Below are 23,361 nucleotides of genomic sequence, written 5' to 3'. Positions count from 1 at the left end.
TCTTTCCCTCTGCTTCCCCATCCATCCCCTGGATGATGTGGCAGCAAAGAGAGCCTTGGTGGGAAAGGAACAAATTGCCCGTGTTACAGAGTTAAATGACCTCTATCATTTCATCTACTGATGCACTAAAACAGTTTAACCAACAGAGCTTGTGACCTAAAAGACTTTGGTGAACTTCAAAGTATGAGCAATTTAGCTTTTAGTTACCAATAACATAAGGCAATATATTGCGAGATCATAAAACTCCATTTGACAAGTACTTTGTCAAAGTTATTATCTGTCTATTCTGAACCTAGATATTAAGAAACTTTCTTTTTAGTTTACTAAATCAAAGTACTACAGAGAAACCCTCTTGTTAATTCAGATGTCATTAGAATAGAGTTTAACACTGACCCAAATACTTACAAATTTTAGAACTTACTTATTCCAATGATCAATGGGTAGTTTTAAAAGTGTAAGTTTATAAATATAGTCTTTACTTGTATTTATTTTGAAGCCAGACCAATAATGCTAGTCCATGAAAGGGCTAAAACGTTCTTTCCAACTTATTAACTTTGATGGTCACCAACCTTGAGCTTCCTGAAATTCTGATGATATTTTCATAGGGTTGGTTTTAAAAGTACAAACTGGCCTCCAGTTATTATATGGCGTGAGACTTCACAGTCTTTCCAATTGCCCAGATTCCCAGAGGTAACCAAAATGGACCCCTGCTAGAAACTTTTGGCAAATGGGTGTCCCACCCATCTGCCCATGAATGCCTTTAGCTACCGTTGCAGGTAGTAACCAGCGATGAACACAACACCTTCAGTCTTTAGTTGTGTCTTTTCTGTCTCAGACCATATAAATGAGTGGTTCATACCTTCTAGTACTTGTCAGGGATATGTGAATGAGGGCAAAGAAAGTCAATCCACAAACCAAAGAATGTTTAATATTATCTAACAAATGGGTCACTACAGACATCTATGTGTATGTATAGACAAGTGTTCTCACATTTGCCGTGTTACGTTATGGTCAATTTAAAACTAATTCGTTTCCAAATGATTTTGTCCAAGTACTTATATGATAACATGACTTCCTACAGTAGAGATATCTTAATTGTTAAACACACAGTAGTTTGAAAATCCAGTTCTTTTATTACTTATCACTTGTTTGCCGTAGTATTTTCACTCAACATGAGTATTAAAATGAATCTTTAGATTCCTTATATGTTCTCTGAGTATGTTGGATGGCATGGAGTTGAATACTGACTCTAGTACCAATACGCTGTATTTTTTTTTTTTTTTTTTTGCAAGAAGGTATTTTCATTTAAATATAGCTTTAAATGCATCTTGTCATAGATCATACATTCTGGGATTTTTCAAATGTTTATAGACTCCCTGCCATAGCGTACTGATGGATGTTATATTACCAAAAGAAGAATTTTACTTTGACGTTGAGAATCACTGACTCCAATGTGTATAAGATGAGTGTATAAACTTATCATTTGCAGTGGAATCTTTTTTTAAAAACCAAACTCAGAGAGAGTATAAACGTGGTTGCCAGGGGCTTGGGTGTGGGGGAAACAGGGAGAGGTTGGTAACATGGTACAGATTTTCAGCTATAAAATGAATAAGGTCTGCAGATCTAATTAGAACATGGTGACTATAGTTGATAGCAGTGTATTGCATAACTGGGCTTCGCCAAGAGAGTAGAACGTAAATGTTCTCACACACACACAAAGATAAGTACAAGAGGTGATGATGTGTTACTTAACTCGATGGAGGAGTCCTTTCACAATGTGTGTATATATCAAATCATCACGTTGTACACTCTAAATATTTTGCAATTTTATTTGTCAATTATTCCTTAATAAAGGTGAATATGTATATAAGACATATATACAATGTCTTATAAATATAAGACATATATTTTATAAAATATAAAATAAATAAATAACAGGGCCATCGATAGCCTCACTTTTCTCTCCTATCTGAAAACCAAAAGGAACTCATCCTCCTTGCGTTATTTGAAATATTTGAAAATGCCACCTTGGTCCTGTGCTTGTTGTCCTAGATCATCACCTCTAAAGCGTGAATGTTTTTCTTTCTCTTGTACAGAATCCCAATGCTCATCCAAGGCCCACCTCCCAGGATTTGGCGGGGTTCTGGGACATGCTGCAGTTGTCCATAGAAAATATTAGTATGAAATTTGATGAACTTCATCAGTTAAAGGCCAATAATTGGAAACAGATGGATCCTCTTGACAAGAAGGTAGAACAATGTAGATTTTGTATGGTTCATTTAAAAACCTGCACAAACACTGGACAGTCTAAATAGGCTTCTGCTTTCAGTCTTGCTGTTTACAATGTGAAATGGAGCTGATATCATATTAATTTCATTGTAATGACAATGTTTACATAGTAATCATTTGGGATATTATCTGTAATATGTTTCAGGCATATTTTTAAAGAAAAACCTGTCTTTGTGAATTGGAAAATGGGAATGTGGCTTTTTTTGTTAATTAAACTTTAAGTTAAACCATTTTAGTCACTGGAAGGAACTGCCTCCATTTTGCTTTTTAAACTAAAATAAATGACATCTTCAGTGCATGATTACATACAGCAAGAGTTCAACTTCCTTACACCCCTAGAATGTGTTTCCGAGAAAATAGGAAGGCCTGCAAACTAACCGACTTTGATAATCATTTCATAAATATAGTAATAAAGAAACCACTGTTGTTCAAGTCTAAAAATATACACACCATAAAGTTTCACAGTAATCATAAATGTTGGGTTTTTTTTTTAAGAGTTTTACTATTGGTTGATTTGCCTTGGGGAATATTGTTCACTGGGTTCCTCATGCGAGAGCTTAGAAGTAAAGACTCAAATTCTTTTACTTGAATTAATAAATGGCAATTTTCACATTTGATTATGGCGGGTCCACCAGGCTTGCCCAGGTATCCAATGTCCACCTCCCTAGGCTGGCCAGGCATGCATGACTTTTTTAACCCTTTGCTTTCCTATGGCCTGAGGTCACATGTCCCTGAGAGATTCAACTTCTAAATATTAGGCACAGCTATACTTGTGATGCCCTTTTCTGATCCCTTCACCTATCAGAGAGCAAGCAGCGGTTCAATCCATCTGCTGCTGCCCATTATAATACCAGGGTTCTTGGAGTCGATGGGCTCCCAGGAGAAATCCAGTGCCAATAGCCGGTGCATAATCAAAGGGGCCACCGCTCATCATCACTGTCCCTCATCTCTAATTCTGTCACCATCCACCTGTGGGGTTTTGGTGTGAAGCGTCAAAGTACCATTGATGTCTGTGTGGCCTCTCACTGGGGGAGCCAAACATTTGCACTCAATCTAGTTTTCTTTAATCTGGGTTTAAAACTATCTGCTAAATAAGCTTTTAAATTGGTCTGATTTTAAGAAAACACTACAGATGTACACACATACTCGTTAACTGAGTTTCTAGAGCTGATCCATCTAATTTCTCACTCATGGATTTTAAAAAATTATAGTTAAAAAATAACATGTGCAAGGAAAGGAAAATATGCCTAAAAAGTTTCCAGCTTTCATACTTTCAAAAATATCGACTGAGTTGCCCAACAATGAAGATTTTAAACGTCCAAAAGGAGTGAAGCTAAGAATTGATATATGTAACCGATTGACACAGTAAATCATTACTTAACTTGATTTCTAAATCGTCATGCACGTTGTCTGTGATCAGAGCTTTGCATCACCCCATGAACTGGAAGGGAAACAATGAACAAGACAATCAGAGTTGGCGGAATATGGTTTGCACTCTGTGCTTCCCTTTTTTATCCGCACAAGACGCCACCTTAAACAGCCGGCGGGCAACTCCAGTGCAGTACGTTAACTAGGCGCTTCACCCAGGCAAGCAAGGAGGAACACAGAGAATGCCCTTTGGAGAATCATGGAATCCCTAATTTAAGATACTTTTCACATTTAGTTTTATGAGAATTTAGGGTATTTTATTTAAAAATGAAATCATCAGATTCACGTGGACCTTTGTGCAGCCTGAAAACTCACCGTCTTTTTCCTAAAAATCCTTTGCGGTTTAGATTCCCTTCTTTCCCACTGTACTTTTTCCAGCCCAAGTGATGAATGGCTTCTGTTTTTGCAGCGACATTTAAAAATAGCCACCCGTTTTCTAGTTTGCTGCTGCTAGGGGGATGAACTCTTTCAGTCTTGTGTTCAGTTTTCATGGCACAGTGTCTGTCCCTGTGATGGAATTGCCCTCTGGGCCGCCACAGTCGCCCCGAGGTCCCTAAGGCGTGACGGTCCAGCAGGCTGTTTTAGGAGCTGACTCCACTACCCCGGAGGGTAAGGAACTGTCCAAGTCCTCCCTCCAGGGTGACCCTGCCCAATACATTGCTGTGTGTTTGTGTGTGATGTGCAAACGGGTGTAACTCACTGTGGCATCAGCAAAGCTAAACAAACGCAGGCTTACAATTTTCTTCCTCGTTTGGTTGTTTAGGTTTGGGTGGGCCCGAGGAGAGGGCGGGGATGTTTTTAAACTCTGAACCGAGCTCGCACCCTCCGCCTCCCTCCTTAGGGGGATGCAGAGTTCTAAGAGGCGCCCCCTGCCACCCTTTCCCATCTCTGGCACCCAGAACAGTCTGGAACCTCCAGAGGAAAACCGCAGTAAACGTGCTGGGAGCCACAGCCTTTCAGCAGGCGGCGGGGGGGAGGGGGGGGGCGCATTTTAAATACCCACATCCTTCCCTTGGAGAGACCTAGTTCTGCCATCCAGCTTTACCCTTGGCCTTAAACTTACCGGTATGTTTTCCCCCTGCATCTTTTGAATACGCAAGCCAGAATAATGAAGAAAAAATATATACATATCTATACATGTAAATATATATATATATACAGTGTGCAGATCAGAAGTAACCTAACCACCCTTAGGCTTAAAAAAAAAAAAAAGTGTTCTAACTACTGACCTATCCCAGTTTTTCCCAAGCTTGTCCTGAGAAGCTGTGTAATGTCCTGAACCTTCTGCTTTGATCAGGAGCGAAGGGCCCCTCCTCCAGTGCCCAAGAAGCCGGCGAAGGGCCCCGCGCCGCTGATCCGGGAGCGCTCGCTGGAGAGCTCGCAGCGCCAGGAGGCCCGCAAGCGCCTGATGGCCGCCAAGCGCGCCGCGTCCGTCCGCCAGAACTCGGCCACCGAGAGCGCCGAGAGCATCGAGATCTACATCCCCGAGGCGCAGACCCGGCTCTGAGGCCCCCGGCCGCCGCGCCCCCGGCCGCCTCCTCCCCGGCGCCCGCCCTTCGCCTTCTTGGCCCGCCCACCCGTGTAGACGCGGCCCCTCTAGGTCACCCGCCATCCTCCGTTCTCTCGAGCTTGTCTGTCCTTAGATTCCAGCAATATCGAACCATAGGGTATCTCAGAAATCCAGGATCCCGGGCTGGGGGGGGGGGTCCCCGGGGGGGTGGTCCCCTCGGGACCTCGCGGACTTCCACCCGAAAGAAACTAGGAAACTAGGGCTCCGATCCCCCTGATTTCCCCGACACACTTCCTATTTGGGCAAAGCAGATGGAACACTCGATTTCCAGCCTCAGAAATCACACACCCTGTCACCGGAGTCGGGAAGTGACACACCGAGAGGGGACGCAGAGGGGCTGGGGGTCGGGGGACCAGGATACGGAGTGGGGGAAAGAGAAGCAAACCCTGCGGGTGCCGGGGGTACCTGCGTCGCTCACAGCTGCACAAACTGCCTCACTCTCGTGTCATCAGATGTCTCTATCAGCAGAAGATTGTCAATCCGATCTTTCAGGGATATCCATCTATTCTGAAAGGCAATAAAATGAAGATAGGCGAGGCAAAGGAAGCGCTGCTAGTTTAAAAGACTACATAAGGGATTTTTTTCTTTTGTCCTATTCTTAAGAAAAGTTACACCGGAAGTGTTTTGATCAGCTTTTATCGTACTATATTATATTGTTGTGACGGTGGTGGTGGGGTCTTTAGGGGAAAGTGTTGGTTCTATTAATTTGTTAGTGTCCATCCTGGGGGGCTACCTAATTACACAGAGCTAAATACATCTCTGCTTACGGAGTGCTGTACATGGCAGCCGGGCTGCTTTCTGCGAAAAGTTGGGATTTTCCTAGCATCCCCTTGGAATGCTACACATCCGTCTCTTTTAACCCAGTAGTTCATACGGCAGACGTCTGTCTTCATCAGTCTTTTCTCGCTGCTCCACAGTCCTAACACAACCCTGAATAAGGATTTTGTCCTGTGTCAAACCGGTAAAATAAGCTTTCTGTCCCAGTAGACATGCTGCCTCGTTCCAAAGAGCGGCCACTTGTCTTGAGGTCCCAGGTAGAGAGAGAAGAAATTTAACCTGCGAGGTTCAGAGGCCACATGGAGGGGGACAGTGTCATGATTCCTAAACACTGAAAGAAACCCAGGCTTTTGGCAGAGAATGTTGATTTCCGCTTTTAGTCCTGTTGGATGGCCAGTGTGACTTTTGCATCCAGCTCAAGTTATCTCTAAATGCCCTTACTCGTGGCAGTTTAAGCACGTAGAATGAGGTGATCTTAAATGATCACTGGCGTTTTATCCAGCTCCCTAAAGCGTTAGAAATTACCATTGAAAAATGAAAGACTTTTAAAAACATACATCAAATACTCTTGCACCAGAGATGCTTTTAAAAACAACAACAACAACACTCTCATAGCCAGGTGCTAATTTAATTTTATTTAAGCAATTAAGAGAGGTGATGGGTTCTGGCAACAACTATTTTCATGGACATATTCTAAAACCACTAGAGAATTCGCTACCTCTCAGAGCCATTGATGCTTTGAGCTATCTTTATAAACAGGGCACAAATGTTTACTGCTGTGGTTTACAAGACAAGGGCTACTAACATTTAAAAACCAACCAACCAACTTTTAACTAGGGTGAACAAAGCACCTTTGAGTGCTTTATAAAATTGGAGCAGACAGACAATTTGAGCTTCAAGTATTGCTGGTTTTAAAAAGAATACACCTTTTCTTTACTCTGTAGCAGCCAAGGAAGGTCACACAAAGTTTGCATCAAGTAAGGCCAACTGCCACCTTGGGTAGCCTATGGTCTCATTCAACCCTGACAGTGACTCGGAACTCAGATTAACGTGAAGGAAGCCACATCCATTTGAAGACCAGATGTCCCCATCCACAGCTCTGTGCCCTGAGGTAGAGATAAGATTTGGATTAAGAAATAGATTTCTAATACGATTCAAGATCATCCTACAATATTTTCTTTGCAAGCTGGTTTAGCCCAGGATATTTTAAAGAGAGACAAGAGATGGCCTATTTATCTTGTCTATGTGAATGGTATTTGTATATTCATAAGCTATTTTTGGTAAGAATTTTAAATCTTTTAGCCGAAGGCCTCCAGGCACCATGACCTTTGCCTTCCTTGAAAACACCAATTGTACAAACACTTTATAAAAGGCTAATTATTGATGTTAAGACATGATCCCACATAAAGCTGCCTGTTAATCACTTGCCCCCTTAAGCTGACATCCATGACCATAACCTTTGTTACATTGTTCTTCTGATGTAATTTGTAGAAATGTTTTTTAGTTCATATTGGAAAATGTATGTACCCTGAAAAATTACTTATTTTGTTTAACTTTGGTATAAAGGTGTTTGGGCATTTTCTTGGGGAGGGGGGATTACAAAAGAAGTTTGTCTCCCACATCAAAAAACGTTAAAAGAAATTAAGTATTTATTATATTTTTTGCAGATGTTTCCATACAACTCACATAACCTTTTTGTAAAGAGAGATGAAGAAATGGATTAAAGATTTTTAATATTTGAAATGGTAAATAGAACTAATTTATTTGTACTATATTTCTGTTATTTATAGATGTTTCCTTAATGTTTTACTGTGCATTACCACTTTAATTTAAGCCTTATCCTTGTGAATTTACCATTTCTTTTTTAAAAGCTGTCTAGATGCATATTTTAAATAACTGGAATGTAAATCACTAGCATATCTGAATTCCCAAATGTAATTTTTAAAAATTATTTTGGTTTGGAAAAAAAAAAGATTCATTTGAAAGCCTTCAGATGGAGGGGTGGGGAACATTTTTATGGCTTTATGAATTGGAATTTCATAGGCTTATCTACCTAGACTGTGTGTGGACAAAAAAAAAATTGTAAATAGATGAATGTTTCCCATAATGTAAAAAGAAATTAATAAAATACTTAATGCACTGCTTTCAGGTCTGTGTGTTTTCACTACAGAGTCCTACTTCTTCTAAAATATAAGTAATTGCCTTTGGGGGGGTGAATAATTAAGAAGTTAAGAAGCATATCATTGTGACTTTCATTGTAACAACACATGTACTAGTCCCGGTGCGCTGGTGGGTAGACCTTGCACCCTATAGAAGGGCTTTAAGTACCAAAAACTAAAAGTCCTTTTACTGTGATGATCACACACATCTGAAAGTTTCAGGTCAGGAGCTGAAAGATGTTATTAGCTTCTCAAACATGTTCAAATCTGTATAGATTTTTACCCACGTGGATTTCTTTGAAAACATTTCATCAGTTTTGTTTCCTACACAATTCTCTGGGGTAGGGAAAATCAGAATAATGCATTGTGGTTTTCATTTCATCCTCACAGTACTGAAAAACTGGTCCCTGAGGTTCGGTCACTCGCGCAGCATGACACAATTATTAAGTGACAGATTTGAGTCCAAAATCCAAGCTTGCGTTCAGCTTTGTTTTCAGTGAGGTCTTTATCATTCTTCTCACATTTAGAATTGGTTAATTGCCACTGTCAATCTCTCACATTTGGAATTAGTAATTGCCACTGCCAATTTCCCCTGGTTTTCATCTAGGTCATACTTGTAAGCCGTAATTTATACACAAAAATACAGACTCACCAAAAACAACAACAAAAAAGTAGATTAGAACACTTTATACAGTGGGCTTACACTGATCTGAAAATGCCACAACCCTGAGACCTGTGTCCCACCAAGTTCTTGGGCAAAGCCATACATCTCTATGCAACAAACTTGGAAACTGTTAAGCAGATAAGCCACCTTGTCCGATTTTTATACATAAGCAAGACCTGTGCCAGTCACCAAAATAACACAATGTACTTTTGAAAGTGCTTCCAAAGAGCAATGATCAAGTGGCCGGACGCAGGCGAGGTTGCAAAGATCTCATTACTGTGGCTCATGCGCTGACCGTTCACATAGTATGAACTGTGATTATACTTCTTGACTTTTAGCTAATTAATTCTTATATTTTATCGGGGCTCCTTAAACATTTCAGCCAATCCTAAAACAAAATGAGTTAGTTTTTGCACACAGCATTTGAATTTCAGTGAAGCAATTTCCCATGTTACAGGGTCCACTCCCGCCCCACCCACAGCAAAATGTAATTTCAGTTTTTATAGATATTGAACAAAATGGTTTGAATTTCTTTTTGTATCTTTGAAATCCACACCCTTGAAAATATAAACTGATTTTGGTTTAAATAAATGACATATGGAAAATTCTACTGTCTGAATGTGTTCATTCTCAAATGCCACTGTTACTAAAGGGTACCGAAATCCACCTGGGGTTTGTTCAATAGGCTGTTTAACTTTCAGCTACTAAACTAAGGTCAGATTAACTCCTTTTGCAAACAGAAACTAGTGGCCCAGCCTGAAAACCCTCTCTGGTCCTAACGCATTTACTAATGTAAGTTTACAGAATAGGTCTTAAATTCCTCTGCAAGTCACTCATTTCCCCTGAAGCAGAAAGAGGAAATAGTGTGCTCTTCCCTGTGTGGGCTTCCTGCTGGCCCAGGGAGGCATCATCAGAAAACCACAGGGATGGGAAGCCCCAGTGCAAGAGTCAATGAATTATTATGATATGTCCTCTATGCAAATGAGCACAGCCCGGAATTTAGAGAATATGGCGGAAAACAAGAAAACACTTTAATAAACACCAAAAGTAGGGCTTCCCTGGTGGTGCAGTGGTTGAGAGTCCGCCTGCCAATGCAGGGGACACGGGTTCAATCCCTGGTCCAGAAAGATCCCACATGCCGCGGAGCAACTAAGCCCGTGCACCACAACTACTGAAGCCTGTGTGCCTAGAGCCCGTGCTCTGCAACAAGAGAAGCCACCGCAATGAGAAGCCATGCACCGCAACAAAGAGTAGCCCCCCGCTCGCTGCAACTAGAGGAAGCCCGCGTGCAGCAATGAAGACCCAAAGCAGCCAAAGGAAGAAAAGAAAAACTCTCTTTTTCACTTTGGAAAGGAGGAAGGCAGAAGCAAATAGAGTCTTAGTTTTCTCTTGTGATATAAAGAGGGAAAATGCATTCTTTCTATTGAGTCTAGTATGAGGAGGTCATAAACAATTACAGGTTTTGTAGTCTTAAATCCTGGTGCTTTCACTACCAATGCTCGGCAAACAAAAAACATTCCTGCATAGCTAGCCTTCTGAGATCTACCTTCTTCCTAGGACATTCAAGTCCAATGCCTACTAGCAATTTCTATTATGAAAAAATGAAGAGAAACATCTAGGGAGTTAGATAATACTGTGGATGTCCCCATAAAGTACAATGGAAGAAACATCTCTGAAGATTAAAATATTCTATTCACTGAAAAAAAGGGGGGGGACATTTTAGAGGGGTTTTAGTCTTAGGGAATAACCTCTTGCTATAGAAAATGTTTACTTCTATAAGTGACATTTTTTAAAACACCAGCTTCGTCACTTCATTCCCTTTCTAGAATAAGACCTAATGTACTTTGCAACCTCAGCCAATACAATGTCTGTTTGTAATTCCCAAGTGTGAGAAGAGGCAGATCTTAAACAAAGGTGAGAAGGAGTTTAAATAATTTACTCTTAGAGTCCTTTGGAGGGAAGAGAGCCTCGCTGCCTTCACTGCCTTTGCCGGTGGGAGTTGACAGTTTTCTTCTCTGCAGCCTGGCCCCTGGCAGGAGCAGGACCTCGTACTCAGGGTGAGCCTGGTACTTCTAATGTTGAACTTGACAAACTTGAAAGAGCGACTCAAGGGCTCCTGACTTGTTTCTTACATTAGTCAAGCAAGGTATTGAGTCTGGAATTTCTGAAAGGGAATCCTTTCCAAGGAGCTGGTGTCTGTTCTCATCTTGAGTCGATGCCCCAAAGATCCCTTGACTAGCAGGTTGTTCAAAATGAACTCATAAAGAAAGAAAGCAGTCTTACAGAGAGAGTGAAAAATTGATCAATAGTTTGGAACATTGGAGAGATGCTGGCACAGGACAATGGGGATTTCCAAACTGACTGAGCATGCCTGTTAAGCACTTTGGAAATAGTGGTGAAGTGAGGAATAGTTATTCAGAAAATTCTGAGTAATTCTGGACACAAGGAAAGAAAAACACCCTACTAATGGGGACCTAAGCCACCTGTCAGTGGCTGAATTCTTCATGTATTTGTTCTCAAGGACACTTCATTTAAAGACAGATTCTGAGGAGGCCAAAGACCAGCTGTTCTTCTAGCAAAGGCAACACATTACAGTTAGGTTAAATATTCAACTGAGAGAACCTGAGTTAAATATTAAGGTAATGCTCACCTACAGAAATAGGAGGTCTTGACCACACTGGGAAAGTTGGTGTACCATCCCCAGAGACAGTCATTCTGACGGAACTGCGTCACCTGAATGATCCTCATGAAAGAGGGCAAGTCCTCCACCACTCCTCGTATTAAAATGTGTTCATTAGATAATAGACACAGAAAAGACCGGTCTCTCCACCCCTTCTACACCCTGGGATCCCTGTTGGCTTCATCATGCCATAAAGATTTCCCAGCAGGATTCCTGTCAGGGACTCCAGATTCACAGGCAGAGACGATCCAGCTGGGAGAAAACAGAGGCAGAGGGAAAAGTCCCCACACACTCCAGCGGAAACACCCACATGTCACCTTGATTGTAACATTCTGACATGCGGTTGGTCAGAAAGCATTGCCATAAGCTTATAAGACATTTACAGATATTCTCAGCATTTCTCTTAGAAACTGGACCGACCCTCTCATCAGCCTCATGCTGCCCTGAGTAGACCTGTCTGCCCAGCAGGGACAGGGCCGTTGGGCAAGTGGGGAAAAGCTTGGGCTATGGAGCCAGATTGCCTGGGTTTGAATCCTTTGCTCTATCATTTACTAGCTGTGTCTTCTCGGGCAAGGTACTTAGCCTCTCTGTGCCTCAGTTTCCCCATCTGTACAATTAGGATGAAAATAGTACTTGTTTCACAGGGTTGGTTTAAGGATTAAATGAATTAATATATGTAAAGTTCTTAATACAGTGCCTTGCACATGGTAAGCATTCGATAAATGTCCACTGGCACCATCATTATTACACATTTACATTTACTAAGAAAATACTGTTTGATATGCATTCTGTAACTTAATCCTCACAGCAGCCCCATGAGACAGTCACTACAAGTGAATTAGGGAGCACCTCAAGGTCACAGGTAAGTGACAGAGCTAGTATTTGAATCCATCTAACTCTGGATGTTTTGTATGTGCGAGATTTTTGTGCAAGACAAAGCAATGCATCTTTTTCTTTCTTTTTTTCTGGTGAAAAATGTACCCATATGAAAATTTCAAACAGAATAAGAGTGTATATAATGAAAATAAGCCTCCTTTCACTCCAGTTCTTTCCTGCAATATTCAACATCTTTGAACACTTTATTGTATACCCTCCCAAAATTTTTCTATACACATTCAAGTATATATTTTTCCTTTTCCCACAGACTGGAAGCATACTACACACATTCCTCTACTGTTTGCTTTTTCATTTAGTAATGAATGCTCCATTTCAGAACATTCTGACCCACCCATTCTCTTTAATGGCTCCATAGCATTCCAGTTTATGAATGAACCATAAAACATTGTTAGTCCCCCTACTGATGGACTATTAGGCTGTTTCTACCACTTGCTATGACAAACAAAATCTGCAGTGAAAAGCGTTTTACAATGTATCTTCAGTACACCTGGAAGTGTATCTAAGGGTTATAGTCCTAGGCAAATGGACGGGCGCTTTTGTTTTTAAATGTTGCCAATTGGCTTTCCAAAAGGGCTGCCTTGATTTTCATTTCACCAAGCAGGTATGAGTTTTAGCACCTACCCTTGCAAACAAGGAAACAAAGCATTCAAAAAGTAAATTCAGAGGCATGCTTGAAACAGCAACCACAAATACAGGCACCTTCCAGTTGACTTTCAACAAGGAAGGAAAAAAGTCGCTAGAAATGTGGAGGCAGATTTAATGTAACATCAGCCCCAAGGTGTGAACTCCTCCAGGAACTGGGTTTATTTGCACAGCCCTTACTTAGATGGCAGCCTAAGATCCCAACGAGTTCCTGCAGTAGAGTCTAGGCTAACCCTGGGACTCGATCCAGGACAGGAGCAGAGCGGAAACACTTTGATGGTCAGTAGGTTTATACCGGGACACCAGCGCCTATGCATGGTAGTTCTGTTTTTTAATTATTAGTTTTTTAAAAAGTAAAACTCCAGGGACTTCCCTGGTGGTGCAGTGGTTAAGAATCTGCCTTCCAATGCAGGGGACGGGGGTTCAGTCCGTGGTCAGGGAGCTAGATCCCGCAACTAAGGAGCCCGAGAGCCACAACTAAGACCCGGTGCAACCAAAAAAAAAGTAAAACTCGACATCTAAAAAGGCTTTAAGATGATTTACAGAATTAAATCATAAAACACTGAACAGTTTTAAAATAAAAAGAAATAAGAAAAAGAAAATTGCTAGATAAGTAAATTCACCAAGCTCCCAGGGTCCTAAGTTGTGAATCCTAAGTTTCTTTCTAAGCTTCCTGATAGTCAGGGCAAAGCAGTCAGCATTTTTTTACAGTCTGTTTTCATTCAGTTTGGAGATACCAAAAGTTTAAAAATCCCCCTTCTATGCTCAAAGAGCTACAAAACTGCTTTTGCAAACCTAATGTGTGAGCACAACCACCTCGCAAATCACAGCGCTGACCACGTAGAACGAAGTATGACGACTGTGTCTTTAAAACCATCCCCCTTTTATTTAAGTGGTTTGAGTGATTTTTTGGTTCTTGGCAAACAAATGGCCCCAGAATAAGACAGAGTTAACTGACATCCTTGTTGAGACCGACATCCTTTGAGTTCAGTCCAAGAATGTGTCCTTCCTTCTAGGAAGTAAGCAATATTTCAGTGGATCTTTTTTTCTTTTTTCCCCCCTCTTTTCTTTTCAAGCAGACCTCCTGACAAATAAGAGGTCCTCCTTTTCCTGTTCAGACAGGCCTACATCAGAGCGTGTGACTGTTGAGAACTATTTGTCTTTGAGAAGGAAATCTTCATTTCCCAAACACATCCCTTTGTCACGCTAAGGGCTGCAACCATTTCAGCCCAGCAGTCTCAGCGGGAAGACACTGCTGTCCCTTGGGGCTGTCACCACCCAACACTGGTGTCTGTGCTATGACCCGGAGGGCAGTTTCAGCTGCACTTAGGCAAACAGTCCTGGGCCTTTTAACACACGTCAGGACAGTAGTTTCTTCCTCCGTGTGGGGATACGCATAGAGGACTTCACACAGCAGTTAGGGTCCGAAGGTCTGGTTAATAGTTCAGCCCCAGACCTGAAAAGATGGCTTTGAAGTTGAATTTATTTAGCCCTCCCCCCACCACCCACAAGCGGATTCTGACTCAGTAGGTCTGCTCTGAGAGCCAATTTGCGTTTCTAACAAATTCACCAGGGGAGTCTACTGCCAGAGTCCACAGGCACTTGCCGCAGCAGCTTTCAACCTGGGAAGAAATCTACACAGCAAATCAATTACATCAGGATGGGGGAGGCAGGAAGGGCCAAAGGCATCTGTGTTTGGGTGCAGCCAAGGTTGAGAACCTCCACTGTAGAGGCATCTTAAGCAAAAGGAATGGGTTGATCAAAGGCATGGAGGAGAGACGGAGCAGTGACGTAGGGGTCAATCGCCAAAGTACACAGGTATAGCTAGAATGATAGGTGCTTCGGGGGGGGGGGGGGGGGGTACTTTAACTCATACACCAAGGCAAGGACAAATAAGAATTCATGTGCTATGCACACACACAAATTCTATCGTTACCTAAATCATGACTAGGAATCTTATGACCCACTTGCTAGTGGAGCACAATTTCTCCATTTGTATCTAAGGGGACTTAGTCTGGGGCATAAGTGAGCATGTCTGATGAGCGTGAGGCTTCCCATTGAGGTTAAACATCTCTGTCAGTCTGGCTCTCATTCTGAGAATTAGAACCCAGAAAGTTCAACATCATACAGAGTATTTATATGAAGTGACTAGCTTGTATCAGTTTATTTCCCAAAATATACTTTGCAGTAAAAGGTCAATCAATTACTACACACCCGAGAGTTTTCCACAGTCACCTAGCACAGACAATCACATGTTGTAAGGAATCACTTAAGATGACAGTTTTCTCATCTATCACAATTTTAGTTCATTGAGACTATTATAACAAAAATACCATAGACTGGGTGGCTTAAGCAACATTTATTTCTCACAGTTCTGGATGCTGGCAAGTTGAAGATCAAGGCACCGGTAGATTTGGTGTCTGGTGAGGGTCTGCTCCCTAGTTCATAGACGGCTAAGGGAGCTCTCTGGGATCTCTTTTATAAAGGCACTGATCCCATTCACGAGGGCCCCACCCTCATGATCTAATCACCCCCAAATACACTGGCAATTAGGCGTCAGCATAAGGATTGGTGGTCAACACAAATATTCAGTCTATAGCAGCCACTTTCCTGCTCTTCAGTAACTCCAGAATCTCGAGAATATTGGTCATGTGTACTCAATTATTTATATAGTAATCAGTACTATTCTCCTGCAGGGGCTTAAAGCCTGAGAGTTCATATTCCTACACAACAAAAAGACAGTGCCAGTTTGTGTCACAAAAATATCCTCAAGCTTTGGTCTATGATCAGACTCCTTATGTTAATCAACCTTCACTACAATGAACTTCCTATACAGTCATATTTTAGACTCTCTCTGGATATTTTATATAAGAAAGAGATTTGAACTATAAGGATGAAACCACAGATACTGAACTTTCCAGGACAATTTAGATGTGAGAGATTTTGTATTTAGATGTTGATATCGATGGATATACAAATCAGAAAAAAAAAAAAGTCCTTTGTCAGACTAAGTGCCTCATACTTGGTTCCAAAGCATACTGTTCTCCACTTCATCAAATTCTGGCTCCCCGCTTCTCCCTCACCCAGAAATCTATGCAGATTTTTCTACAGACGATAATTTGCAAATCTAACTGACTTCCAGAGTCATCCTCCCTAGTTTTAAAAGAGCTCTCAAGCCTGTTGGTCACGCAGACGTATGTATATAGATAGAAATCTCAGCGATTGTGTGGACTTTCCATGGCCCTGGAAACTCAATTACTTTGAGTTATCCTTTGTTTTCCCTCCTCCCCATTCCAACCCCTACCTGGGGAAGTCCCAAGTAACTGCCCCCAGGATTTCTACTAATTCTCAGGTAAGAGCTTAACGTCTGTGGTCTTTTTAGGTCTTTGGGTTCCTGCTACATGATGTTTATATTCTGTATCATGCTGAATTGGCCTCAGACTCAGTCCCTTTCCTATACACACACCCACACCCACACAAATCTCACAGCATGATATGATTCTTAGGGTCTGGCAGGGGACTCCCCTGGTGGTCTAGTGGGTAAGACTCCACGCTCCCAATGCAGGGGACCCGGGTTCGATCCTTGGCTGGGGAACTAGATCCCGCATGCATGCCGCAACAAAGAGTCCGCATGCCGCAACTAAGACCCAGCGCAGCCAAAATAAATTAATTTAATTAAATTAATTAATTTAAAAAAAAGGTCCGGCAGGATTCTGAGTGCATCCTTCAGCCATCCCTCCTCCATGGAGCACCTGGGACCAGCTTCACTGCACTGACTTTCCATAGCTCCCCATCTTGCTCACCTCCCTCCCTCCCTCAGGCAAAATACTGAAGTGTCTCTCCCTGGCCACAAATGGGACAATTTGGGCATCAATAAGAAAATAACTGCAATAGATTAAAACGCATCAAATATGTAAAATCCAGGAGTTCACCATGATACTCGACACTTCAAGCTCTCAGCCCAGCACTCACAGCGTTTTTGCAGTGACGGAAGTGTCTGTGTCTGACTGGAGCCTCCTTCCTGAAGATTTCCTCCTGGGAGATTACCTCCCAGGTATCCTAAGTGGGCCCTTTCCTATCATCCTATTTAAAATCGCACACTCCCACATCCACCTGTCCTGCAGGTTCCTCTCTCTCTTCCCTCCTCGATTTTCTCCACCTCTTCTCACCATCCAACCTACAATAGACAATCAACAAAATACATAAATAAAAGGTCCTCTTCCCTTGTCCCAACTAGAAAGTAAACCTGAGGAGGGTTGGGAATTTTCTCTTCTGGTCTGTTTTAACCATTTTGATATTTCCAGCATGAGAACAATGCCTGGTATAGAAGAGGCACTCAGTCAATATTAGTTGAATGGATGAATGACGGTTGAAGTTATTTCTCACCTCTTCTGTTATTAATCCCTCACTATTCTCATTTCTTCTATAAAAAGTTGTTGCAGTTGTTTGTGTTTTCCTGTTAGGTTAAATATAGAGGAATTAAAGTCAAAAGGGCCTGGGGCAACTCAGGATGGAGTGAGCATATTTACTGCAGGAGGCAAGTAAGGTAAAACCGCTAATTCAGAGTAAAAGATGCTGATGAAAATGTAAGCCTGTCCCCTGATACTCTCGGAAATATCCGGCAGGTGCAGGGGTGGATGCTAAACTCCCCCCATAGGAGGATATGGGAGCTATAGTGCTTTGGGAAAGATTTTTTTTTTTTAAGATGACTACACACAGAAAGCAGAAATATTTGGAGTTTGAGGTTACACAAAAAGGGCGACACACCCCAGTAACTCAGAGCTGGCACACTGAGAATTCACAGGACGAGAGAAATATCACAAAGCAAAAAGCAAACCTGTCCATGAAGCCAAAATGTTACTAAGTGCTCTGTGGAGCAATCCGCCTCCATCCAGACATGAAAACACTGAGGTGCAGAATCTCAGGTGTCTTGGGCAAGTTCACAGCCAAGCCCATGACACGTGGCTGAACTGGATTTCAACTATAGCTTTGTACCCATCGACTGTGTGCCTAGAGGCCCGCCAGGATTGACTCATATACTGTGAGTGTATAACCCTAACTTTCCTGTCGAGTTCATGCCTAAATGTCAGTAAGATTGAAGCAGCAGGCGGAGCAGAATCCAATACCGCTGAAGAGCTGTCTTGTCTGGGAGATCATTCAGCCCAGAACTCGAATCCCAGCTCCGTCAGGTCCCAGCTCCACACCTTGGATGATCTCATCCAGCCTCAGTTTTCTTGTCTGTCAAAGACACAGGACGATACCTATTTTACCTACTTCACTGACTATTGTGAGGATTCAGTGGGAGGACGTTTCATAGGAAACCTTCAGCAGAGCCCTGGCACATGGTTAGCGCTCAATAATTGGTACCGTAACATTTTTGCAATAGCAGAAGTTTTGAATTTTTGTTTCTTGCACAAAGGCTTGAAATTGGTTTAGTTACAACATCTTAGATTAACTATTAAACCTAACAGCTTTTTAACCAGTTGGACAGGTTACTTCGTGTTGTTGTTCATTTTTTCTGCATTAGTCATGAAGACTGGATGCCAGAGCACTCATTTTACCCTCCAACATTTCTCAATGTATAATCTCAAACTTGCAGCCAAATTGAAAGACTTTGACAGTGGTCACCCCCACATATACCCACTGCCCAGCTCCTACCGTTAACATCTTCCTGGACTGGTGGTATCACCCATCTATCCATTACTCACCCCTCTCCCAGCTGGCCATCTCTATTTGTTTTTTATGCATTTCAAAGTAAGTTTCAGACATTTACATCTGAATACTTCAGCATCCCTGTCTCTAATTAGTTTAACGTTTGTTTACATTTTTTAATCCCTGAATTTTGACATAAAAGGTACATTGGAGATCATTCAGTCTTATTCCCTTCATTCTATAGATGTGGAAACTGAGCCAGTATGTGTGTTTTCTGGAAATGGCATTAGCTTTGAGAGTGATGACCCCCAGCAACGTTCAGAGCCATGTTTTAGGATTTTCTCCATTTCATTTTTCAGGTAGTTTTTTTTCCCAAGACTTTGTTTTTGCAGAGCATGTTTTACAACAAAATTGATGCACCAACTGCCTTAGCAGAGTCCTGTGGTCACCTCTGAGCCAGGGGTAGTATCACCTTTCCCTAAATCACACCGTTCCCCTAATGGAACAAACAAAGGTTACCACTGTAGAGCTTCCCTCGCAGGGCACCTGGGCCTGAGGAGTGATGGGGTTAAGGTATGCTGAGAGCAAGGCAGGGGCAGCTGGGTTTTCCCAGGCAGGGCTCTCCAGCCTTGAGCTGCCACATACACTGTACAAGTGTGACCGCTTTCCATGTCTGTGGTGGAGAGGAAGGATTGGAAAGTAGGGCCCTACCAGGCCATTTGACTGTTCTCCCTCCACGAAAGCAACGTATTAACAGACTCAGGCAAACTTCTCCTGACGGTACCACTTTTGTGAACTATTCTTCTATCTTAAATTTCCCTTTCTAGAAAAGGTTGTGGGAAAACTAGTTTGGATGCCACCTAGTCTAAATGGGAGGTCAGAATATAGGGTAAAGTACACGCCAGGTTTGATGGCAGGAATAGCTTGAGTGTTCCTCACCAACCTTCTGGGGAGAGGGGCAGTGTCGGGTTAGGATTAATCCAGTTGGGCTTTTTTTGTTTTGTTTTTATTTTCTTTTTTTGGGGGGTGTGGGGGTCTGGTGGGGACCATGCTGCCTGGCTTGTGGGATCTTAGTTCCCCAACCGGGGTCGAACCCGGCCCCGGCAGTGCCAGGGAATTCCCAGGACTGATCCAGTTAGGTTGATTGTAGACGACAGTTGAGTGCTAGCCGCCCCCCACCCCCCAAGAACATGGGTTCCTATTTGGGGTCTGACAGAGGAGCCCCTGGTCTCAGCCTGGCTTCTGTCACAGCCCTTTGGCTTCCAAGGGCCGGAGGCCACATTCAGGGTTGGAGGAAGGACATATCCTTCGCGAAAGCCACAGGTGGTCCCATGCGGCTCCAACACTGCGGATTACACGATGTTGGCCCCGTCGGTCGTTTCTCCCCTGCTGGCCTGCAGCTTAGTTGTGTGAGCACTTAAATGTACGCTTGCAGTGACAATAGGGACAGAAAGGGCAACCCAATGTTCCTTTCCCTTCTGTCTCTTCACCCAGACCTTTCGCCACACCGATGGGGCCTGGCTGGTCCTCACGTTCCCTACATTTCAGAGGCCCTCGGCATGGAACCTGGATCACTGACTAGCAAGAAGTCAAGTCTCGGGTGGGAAATACTGACGCGGAGCCAGGGCCATTCCGGGGCGCGGAACCCGAAGTCCCACAGGGCTCCAGGCTCAGAAGGGTCCTGTGCTTGGTTTAACACTCTGCTGTAACCATTTACAATTCCTAATCATCGTACCTGCCAATCTGTTTTGTAAGTGAAGACCAATGGGACGGTGGTGGGTGGGTGTGCACGAGCGGAGGGGACAGGCATCGTGTGTGTGTGTGAGCGTGTGTGCGTGTGCGTGTGTGTCTGCAGCTATTCCCGGCTGCTCCATCCTCACATCACGGCCCACACGCCCATGAGCACAGGACTCCAATGGACCCATGATGCCTGGGCGATCGGCGAGACTCAAAGTGGGTGCCAGGTAAGGTGCTAGACCTACATCCGAATCATCAGAGGAGCTGATGGTGCCAAGCAGCCATCCTTTCCATTCGAACCAGAAAGAAAGCAGTGACATTCTAAGAAACATGAACAAACAAGGAGTTCCATCATATTCTTTCCTGCTCTCATTACTTCCCTGTATTAGCCAATTACTTATACCCACAAGGATGACAGAAAAGGAGAAAGGGAAAGAAAGGGCGGTCCATGGTTCCTCCACCCTCCAGCCCCTCTGTACTCTGAGCTGAGAGAATGTTGGAAGGATGTGAGCATATTAAGTGAAAAAACAAGTAAACAAGAATTTACTTTTATGTACTGTTTCCAGTTCTAGTAAGAACAAAACGTACATGTAGGAACAAGCTACGAAACAGCAAGTGTGTAATTCTGTATGTGTTACATGCTGTTATATTTAAAACTGGCATTGCACAATATAAAGATGGATGGTAAAAATTCATGCTATTAATTTAAAATGGTAGTTTTTCTTTCCTGAAAACAATCAATAATAGAAAACACCATGACAAGTTGACAGAAAGGAGAAAGCTTTACATTTTAGTACCTTTAATGGTACTTTTTTCCTGTTTTTTGAAGTGGTCCCACATGTGTGTTTTGCACCAGGCCCTGCAAATTACAGAGCCAGCCCTGAATTTGAATTATGGAGCCTAGACACCTGTATTTGAAAGCCTCCTGCTGAGACATTCTGAAGCAGCCAGAATCTAGAAGCTGGGTGCTATTTCAAAAGCTTCCCAGGGCTCTCTTCCCACCACCCACCCTGTCCCTCACCCCCTTGGCCAGTAGCGTCCTGAACACAAAGTTTCTCCAAGCACAAAAATTATCAGCCTTGCATAGCTGTGGCTCCCTCAAATGAGACTTAAACTATTCTTCAGATGTCCTCAGTGTTAAGCATACAGTTGCCCAGCTACTCTGAAAAGACTGCTCAGTTTGTTTTTTTTTGTGGTACGCGGGCCTCTCACTGTTGTGGCTTCTCCCGTTGCGGAGCACAGGCTCCGGACGCGCAGGCTCAGCGGCCATGGCTCACGGGCCCAGCCGCTCCGCGGCACGTGGGATCCTCCCGGACCAGGGCACGAACCCGTGTCCCCTGCATTGGCAGGCAGACTCCCAACCACTGCGCCACCAGGGAAGCCCGACTGCTCAGTTTTAAACGCACTACATCTTGACTTTAGAGGCTACATATTTTTATTCCTTGGAGTCGTAAGGTTCTTTCCTACCCAGTTTCTAAATGCCCCTCTGATTTCTAAGTTCACAATTACAGTCACTTGCTTAATCAACTCCAGGTTTTCTTGGAGCTCTGACCTCAAGAAATCTCATGGGCCCTTGAGCTGCTCCCCTGTTCTGTCTCCAGTGAAGGCCAACACACCTGGTCCTGGCAGGACCAGCTGGCACTCCGCAGCCACGAGGCCACGGGTCCCCCTCTCCCGCCTCCATCTCTTTCTCCTGGAAACACCTCATCTTTCCCCCCTTCCCCGTCCCCTCCCTCTACCCTGGATCCTCTTAATTCCCATTCCTTCTACCTGAAGCAAAACACTTGGGTCTCTCCAATTTGTGTGTCTGTGTGTGTGGCCATGCCACACGGCTTGTGGGATTTTAGTCCCCCGACCAGGGATGGAACCCATGCCTCCTGCCGTGGGAGTGCGGAGCCCTAACCATTGGACTGCCAGGGAATTCCCTCCAAAATTTTAACATAGACTCCTCTCTTCCCCGGACTGAAGCGTCATCCCTAAAGTTTAGTCATCCTTTTGATAGTTTTGCCCAGAGAAAGTGGTCATTTCGTCATTTGCAGACCCCTATATTAAGCTTTATTACTTGCATTCTGTCACACAGTAAACATTTTACTTAACTTTATGATGATCCGATTTTAGGGGACTTTCAAACAACCTACAGTTATCAGATCTATAGGTATTAGTATTTATGTCCTTAGAAAGAGCTTTGCAGAGGCTGAAGCGGTAGATTTAACCCAACCCTTTAGCTTTACTGGTGAGAAAACCAACCTGGAGAAGTTAGGGTCATCCTGGCCTAGTATCACTTTTAGTTCTTCTGAAGTAAAGCTCAACGCCCTTCTTTCTTCATCAGGCGGCAGGTTCAGTTATAAAGCTGTTACTCAACCAGGTTTGTCTTGCCCTACGCGCAGCTAGCCAAACACTAAGACACCAAGCCCTGCAGCAGAGAGCGGGTTTATGCATAAGACAGCCTAACGCAGACACAGGGAAAGAATGTCTCACAATTGCCTCCCACAAGACTGCGGGGCCGGGGGTATTTATGGGATGAGTTGACGTCCCAGGCGTGGGGATCGCGGAGAAAGGTGATGGGAAACAGGTGCTTTGGTCTCGTTCTGCGCAGGCGCAACTCAGCCACAGCCTGCGTACTTTCAGAAGCGAAGGCGCTTGGCACGATCTGAGGGTGGGGTTTTCGGCCCTCTGCCATCAAAAGGTTACCGAGCACACACTAGATAGAGCATGCCCAGATGGAGGGTCAGTGGTCCCATTGTCTTTTTTCTTGCAATTTTTATTGGAGCATAGTTAATCTACAATGTTGTGTCGGTTTCAGGTGCACAGCAAAATGAATCAGCCACATATACCTGCATCTACTCTTTTTTCCTTCTTTCCCTAT

General features: G+C 43.3%; 1 protein-coding gene across 8 annotated transcripts in view; it reads left to right on the top strand.

Moving 5' to 3' along the window:
• Positions 1-5,275, top strand: part of DLGAP1 (DLG associated protein 1) — a 325,804-nt gene extending 320,529 nt beyond the window's left edge. For 6 of the 8 annotated variants that reach the window (XM_007456571.1, XM_007456577.1, XM_007456572.1 and 3 more), the window contains 2 exons: positions 2,097-2,249; positions 5,015-5,275. In XM_007456571.1, coding sequence (XP_007456633.1) covers positions 2,097-2,249; positions 5,015-5,224 — 363 coding nt within the window. In that variant the 3' untranslated portion in view covers positions 5,225-5,275. The remainder of the gene's footprint in view (positions 1-2,096; positions 2,250-5,014) is intronic. The other 2 variants (XM_007456570.1, XM_007456573.1) reach the window with 1 other exon arrangement.
• Positions 5,276-23,361: the final 18,086 nt, after the last annotated feature.

This window comes from Lipotes vexillifer, unplaced genomic scaffold, assembly GCF_000442215.2.
Source record: "Lipotes vexillifer unplaced genomic scaffold, Lipotes_vexillifer_v1.1 scaffold429, whole genome shotgun sequence".
Lineage (NCBI taxonomy): Eukaryota > Metazoa > Chordata > Mammalia > Artiodactyla > Lipotidae > Lipotes > Lipotes vexillifer.
Note: the sequence above shows the minus strand (reverse complement) of the source record. Positions and strands in the feature narration are given on the sequence as shown.